The sequence below is a fragment of the Scyliorhinus canicula genome, chromosome 1 (assembly GCF_902713615.1).
Source record: "Scyliorhinus canicula chromosome 1, sScyCan1.1, whole genome shotgun sequence".
Taxonomy (NCBI): domain Eukaryota; kingdom Metazoa; phylum Chordata; class Chondrichthyes; order Carcharhiniformes; family Scyliorhinidae; genus Scyliorhinus; species Scyliorhinus canicula.
Window position 1 is genome coordinate 219,214,935 of NC_052146.1, and position 6,515 is coordinate 219,221,449.

A 6,515-nucleotide genomic window follows, 5' to 3' on the forward strand; every position below is an offset into this window, starting at 1 on the left:
CCAGGTGCTCGCACTTGTGAGATGAACAAAGGACAAATAAAAGTTTATGATTCAACCAAATTTATTATTAAACAGTAAAAGTCACCCCTTTAAATTATCTCAAATAATAATAATCCCAAGATCCTTAATAATACCTGTGCCGATGAACTCAATCGAGCTGCTGGACCAACTCTTCGAGTCTTGGTTGTCTCAGGACATTTGTCCATAAAGGCGAGTCTTGAACACTGCTTCCTTCCGTCTCTGATCTGTTGTCAAATCCTCCCTTCCATTTCTGGTGTGTTGTTAAATCTTCTGTATTTCTGCAATGAGTCTTCGCAGGGGAGGGGTCAACCTGGGTGGTTGATCTTTACACTCCTCTTCGTGCATTTCCAGAAGGTCCTCTGGCTGAAGTTGGGGGGGTGCGGGGGGGGGGGGGGGGGGGGGGGGGGGGGTCACAACACCAGGAACCCACCCCCCAAGAGTCCATCTCCAGGTGTATTGTTCGCACGTAATCTTACACATTATATATAACTGGGTGCCAAAAAGTCTAGTTTTATCTGGGAAATCCACAACAATCAATCCAATTTGAATGGGACTGATTATCTCCTGGCGCATTGTTGACAGATAAGTTCTGGCTATGTTTAGTGTATTCGAACATGGCCAAGTTGCCTGGAGCTGACTTTGGTTCAATTTTAAATGTCCAATTCTTAACTTAAGGTGTCCAATCCTATATTGGGCCTAAAATTCAGACCCCTGTCCATTTTACCAGAACCACTGAAGACAGAAATTAGGAGGAATTTCTTCTTTCATAGGGTAACTTTTTAAGTTCAGCCAATTAAACTAAACAAATGAAGGGACAAATCAAAATAGGCCGCTCCTTAAAGGGGCACTGGGCAAACAAAAATCAGTAGTAAAGCACCCCGGACTTTTCAGTGGCCACCGGGAAGGCATCGATGGTGCCAGTGCCATGCTCCCTTTCCAGGGACACCCAGCCACAAATTAAGACACAGAAGAGAGCCAGTCAGGTTGGATGAACCCCTCGATTGCCCTCTGCCTGGACCTGCTAACGGCAAGTTTCGCTAGGCCCAGGAGCAGCTTCACGAGGTCCTTCTCCTTCCCAGCCCCTCTCTGCACCAGGTGCCTGTGGATTAGAAGCACAAGACTGCGCAAATAAAACGTTAATAAAAGGTTTGATAAGAAACTAAAAAGGGGGGGTGCAGCCCAAAATATTTAACATAAACATGGTCCATGAATTCCACAAGGCCACAGAAGAGGAAGGCAGCATAGGAGTCCCTGAGCTGGTGCTGCTGCATGCAACACCCTCCACCCCGGGTTCCCAAGATTGAGGGGGAGGATTCCTCTGTAGAGGGGCCTCCACCTTCGGACGCCAGCAAGGCACGCCAAGGAATATCTGGGCGATGGCAAAGAGGTAAAAGGTGTCCAGCAGAAGTCCACTCAGAGGGTAGTGAATCTGTGGGATTCATTACCGCAGAGGTCGGTAGAGACTGGGCTAAGTTCAAGGCTGAGATGGACAAAATTTTAATCAGTTAGAGAATCGAGGGCTATGGGGATATGGCAGGGAAGCAGAGTTGAGGATTATATCAGATCAGTCATGATCTTTTTTAAAATTATATTGTAACTTTATTTGCAAAATATAACAGTGGCTGGATTATTTTTCACTGATTTGCTCCGGCATGCTCCTGATGATGTCAGAATCACCAGGATGAATGATTGCCAATGTGCACACTCTATAGTATTTACCACAAGCTGTACCCAGTTCAATGTTGTTGCCGCTGTAGTGATGCACACCAGTTTTTGCTAACATAGCATAGTACTCAATCTCAGATTTCCTCAAGGCTGGGCAGTTGTTAGCAAGAATAACCTGCTTGGCTTTGCCTTGACGAATCATTTTCAGAGTCTGTTTGTAGCCCAGCACATATTTGCCACTTTTCATAACCAGCTGGAGCTGATACAGACTCCAATGACTTTTTCGTCTTCTTGGCTGCAACCATCTTGCCTGCCGCTGTGGCCGCCCCTGCTGCCTTAGCCTGAGGAACACGGTGAGTGGGGAGCCCGGGATGTCATGGAGCAGCGGCTGGAGGAGGAGCGGCTCCGCCGGCGAGGCCACCACAAGATGGCTGCAGGGAGAGAAAGCAGTCATGATCTGATTAAGTGGCAGAGCAGACGTGATGGGCCAAATGGCCTATTTCTGCTCCTACATCATATGAACATAACAGCACAGAACATGCCCTTCAGTCCTCGATGTTGTTCTGAGCATTGTCCAAAACCAAGATCAAGCTATCCCACTCCCTGTCATTCCGGTGTGCTCCATGTGCCTATCCAATAACCGCTTGAAAGTTCCTAAAGTGTCCGTCTCCACTATCACAGCAGGCAGTCCATTCCACACCCTAACCACTCTCTGAGTAAAAGAACCTACCTCGGACATCCCTCCTATATCTCCCACCCTGAATCTTATAGTTAGGTCCCCTTTTAACAGCTACATCCACCTGAGGAAATAGTCTCAGAACGTCCACTCTATCTATCCCCCTCATCATCTTATAAACCTCTCATCTTTTCAAAACAAAAAAGAAACACAATCACAAATATAAATACATTTATTGAGCATATTTGCCTATTGCACTTTTACACAGAAGCAGCATGAACAGATCATAACAAGTTTGAGTCCTTATTAAAAATCACAGCAAGTTTCACAACTTCAGATTGCCCCAAAGTACTTTACAAACCATTAAAATACATTTGAAGAGTAGTCACTGCAGTAATGTACAAAACAACAATGTAATAATGACCAGATAATTTACCTAAATTACAAAAGACAAAAATCCCAGGTGTACAAAGATTACAAAAGTGAACTGTGGTAGAAAACAGCCCACTTGTATTTTCCCTGAAAGTGCACTCTCATTATGTAATGAGTATAACTATGTAAAGGTCACTGACAAATCCACATAATAAAAACACACCAATACAAATTGTGCTATTTGTGCTGTGCAAAGTAATACTGAGTTTACAGAAATTTAAGTGCAATCAATCTGTACTAACAGTTCATTGTACACACACGAATGAAACTTTAATCATTGTACACTTGCAGTTCAGAGTAATTAGAAGAGTCAACTGCCATCAGTCTGGAAAATAACTGCAGGAGTGGTTTCTGTTTAAGCAACACAATTGAAAAATTCCCTTTTCAGAAAGGGATCTCTTTAGCCCTGTAGAAAACGAACATAATCACTGGGCTACTCTGCAGTCAGCAAAACAATTCTTCTGTGTTTGCAAATTATGGAATTTATACTTGAATCAACTCTGGCAATACAGATTAGAGTCAAGTCCAATACACACCAGCATAAATAAACTAAGTCACCAGCCCAACTACCTTGACTCAGAGGGACCGTGTTGAGTAACATCTCATGTATTCAGACAGCCAGGGATCATCTGCCCCAGCAGGCTTCACCACACGAACTTGGAAGTGCTCAGAAAGTGATCGGTGTGCTGGGGAAGATTTACACTGCCAGTTAGACGTGTGGGTGGCCTGTGGTACTTTGCCCCGGGGTCGTCTCGGAGGCATGCACATCGCTTTCTGTACCTGACGCCTGTCATGGGCACGTACTGCCGATTCATAAATCTGTCAAAGAGAAAAATGTCACTCTGTGGAAAACGTATGCAGTTTACATTTGAAACAAGATCAACAAGTACAAGCACCAGCCAAGAGTTTTGCTTTGAGCACAACCTGGATATCAGTATTGGGACTCTTGCTTTTGGGATGGGCAGTGTTTAGAAATAAGGGTATTAGGTACAAGAGCAAGGGGGTTATGTTGAATTTGTATAGGACACTGGGTCGGCCTCAGCTGGAGTTCTGCATCCACTACTGGGCATCACAGTTCAGAAGGATGTGAAGGCATTAGAGAGAGTGCAGAAAAGATTCACAAAAATGGTTCCATGGGTACTGCTGCCTCACGGCGCCAAGGACCCAGGTTTGATCGCTGCCCACTGCCTGTGTGGAGTTTGCACATTCTCCCCATGTCTGCATGGGTCTCACCCCAACAACCCAAAGATGTGCACAATAGGTGGATTGGCCATGCGACATTGCCCCTTAATTGGAAAAAAAAAATTGTTCCAGAGATGGGGACCTTTAATTATGAAGATAGATTTGAGAAGTTCATGGGGGGGGGGGGGGGGTAAAGGTCTGGGCAGAGTAGATAGGGAGAAAATGTTTCGCTCGTAAAAGGATCAAGCACGAGAGGGCTCAGTTTAAATTAGTTTACAAAAGAAGCAAAAAAAAAGAAACGAGGAAAAGTTTTCTCGTTTAGCAGGTGGTTAGGATCTGGAATGCATTGCCCGAGTGTGTGGTGGAATAAGGTTCAATCAAGGCATTCAAAAGGGAATTAGACATCTGAAATGGAAACATGTGCATGCGAGGTTATGAAAATCGCTTATTGTCACGAGTAGGCATAAAATGAAGTTACTGCGAAAAGCCCCGAATCGCCACATTCTGCCACCTTTTTATGGTGAGAAGGCAGGTAAATGGCACTCGGTGAATTTTCTTTGCACAGCTAGTGTAAGATAATAGTCCAAATTGCTCCCATCTGTACTGTAGCAATTCTGTGATTCTATTTCTTTGCTTAACCCATTACCGTCTCCTATCTTCAACGATCATTTGATTTCAAGGAGAAATTGCCAGAAAATCTCAGCAGGTCTGGCAGCATCTGTAGGGAGAGAAAAGAGCGAACGTTTCGAGTCCAATAACTCTTTGTCAAAGCTATAATAGAGAAATTTAAACTATTTTATCTCCCTGATCTCTCTTTATATGTATTTAACCCCCACCCACCTTATCCACCTTTCCTTACCCTTTCTCCACTTTGCTTCCCCCTTCCCTTCCCCCCACATCTACATCTGTCACAGTTTACCCTCTGATGTTAGTTTCTCTGCTGTTTGGCCTTTCACATCTTTTGTCCTCTCTGGGGACTGCCATTAGCTCTCTTTTCCCTTGGTTTCTGTGGCTATTAGCACCCGGTTTCCCTGGGTTTCTGTGGCTATGACTCATCTTTCATTCTCATGCCACAGTATATTTCCCACTTTCTCTGTATTACAGCTTTGACAAAGGGTCACCTGGACTCGAAACGTTAGCTCTTTTCTCTCCCTACAGATGCTGCCAGACCTGCTGAGATTTTCCAGCATTTTCTCTTCGGTTTCAGATTACAGTATCCGCAGTAATTTGCTTTTGATCATTGGATTTCTCCTGCCTTCCATCCTATCAATCCACTTTCCTGCTGCCCATCCATCAATCTTACCTTATAGGTCAAAATCTTAAATATATTTAATGACCCAGCCTCCACTGCTCTTTGAAAAAGAGAATTTCAAAGACTAAACTACTGAAAGTAGAGATTCCTCCTCATTCAATGGGAGACACCTTATTCTGAAACGGCACTCCAACTCGGTTTCCCTCTCTCCACAGAAGCTGCCTGTCTGCTGAGTATTTTTTGTTGTTATTTTTTACAGTTTACCTGTCCTCTCAAAGCAGAAGCACTGACGTTGTAGGTCTTTTTACAGCCCACTTCAGCCTCCCTCTCCGCCCAGCCAAACATTGCAAACGGAGGCTTGGTTTCTTTTGTGGCAGGGGGCAGTGTACTCAATTGGGGAGCTTTTTGGGATTTTTCCAAATTTGCATTCTTTACAGGGCGCCGATCCACAGCAGATTGGATGCACAATTCCCTCTTTGTCCGTTCATCATCTGGATCTTTTTGATTTGTCACAAAAGTTGTTTCATTCCCTGTTTAAAAATAAAACAAATGGTCATTCTGTGTGTTTACATGGAGCGGAGGAGTTGGGGGGGGGGGGGGGGGAGTGTTTACCTGGGCATGGGGAGGGAGGAGTGTTTACCTGGTGGAGGGGGGGGGGGGGGCTGGGGTGGGGGTTTACCGGGGGTGGGGTATGTTTACCTGGGGGGGGCAAAAGAGAGGGGGGGGGCTGGATCAGGCTGGTCGGGTGGGGGAGGTCTGGCTGTTTAGCTGGGGCAGGGGGGCGGTCTGTTGGGCATGGGAGTTTACCTGGGGCGGATGGTTCAATGGATGTTTACCTGGGGGGGGCACTGTTTACCTGGGGGGGGGGGGGGGCGGATCGGGCTGTTCAGGTGGGAGAGGTCAGGCTGTTTACCTGGCAGGGGGGCGGACTGTTGGGCATGGGGGTTTTCCATGGGGGCGGATGGTTCAGTGGAAGTTTACCTGGGGGGGGGGGGCTGTTTTTCCTGGGGGGGGGGACGGAACTGTTTACCTGGGGGACGGACGGAACTGTTTACCTGGGGGGGGGGGGGGGACGGAACTGTTTACCTGGGAAGGGGGGACGGAAACTGTTTACCTGGGGGGGGGGGGCCGTAACTGTTTACCGGGGGGGGGGACGGAACTGTTTACCTGGGGGGGGGGGGGGGGAACTGTTTACCTGGGGGGGGGGGAACTGTTTACCTGGGGGGGGGGGGGGGCGGAACTGTTTACCTGGGGACGGGGACGGAAACTGCTTACCTGGGGGGTGGG

The 6,515-nt window shown here is 46.7% G+C and overlaps 1 protein-coding gene and 1 pseudogene across 1 annotated transcript; both read right to left on the minus strand.

Annotated features, from left to right (window-relative positions):
• Positions 1-1,607: 1,607 nt before the first annotated feature.
• On the minus strand, positions 1,608-2,146 carry LOC119977878 (annotated as a pseudogene).
• A 430-nt stretch (positions 2,147-2,576) lies between these two features.
• Positions 2,577-6,181, minus strand: LOC119963625 (centriole, cilia and spindle-associated protein-like). Its single transcript, XM_038792980.1, has 3 exons — positions 6,142-6,181; positions 5,493-5,758; positions 2,577-3,613 (listed from the first exon to the last, which is right to left on the minus strand). The coding sequence occupies exons 1-3, from the start codon at positions 6,179-6,181 to the stop codon at positions 3,371-3,373; spliced, it is 549 nt and encodes a 182-aa protein (XP_038648908.1). The 3' UTR covers positions 2,577-3,370.
• Between the last annotated feature and the right edge of the window lie 334 nt (positions 6,182-6,515).

Coding starts and splice junctions, on each gene's coding strand:
- LOC119963625 (XM_038792980.1), bottom strand. CDS start 6,181: ATGGAAAACCCCCATGCCCAACAGTCCGCCCCCCTGCCAG. Junction 5,759..6,141: donor ACAGTCCGCCCCCCTGCCAG/GTAAACAGCCTG, acceptor ATTTTTAAACAG/GGAATGAAACAACTTTTGTG. Junction 3,614..5,492: donor CTTCTGCTTTGAGAGGACAG/GTAAACTGTAAA, acceptor TCTCTTTGACAG/ATTTATGAATCGGCAGTACG.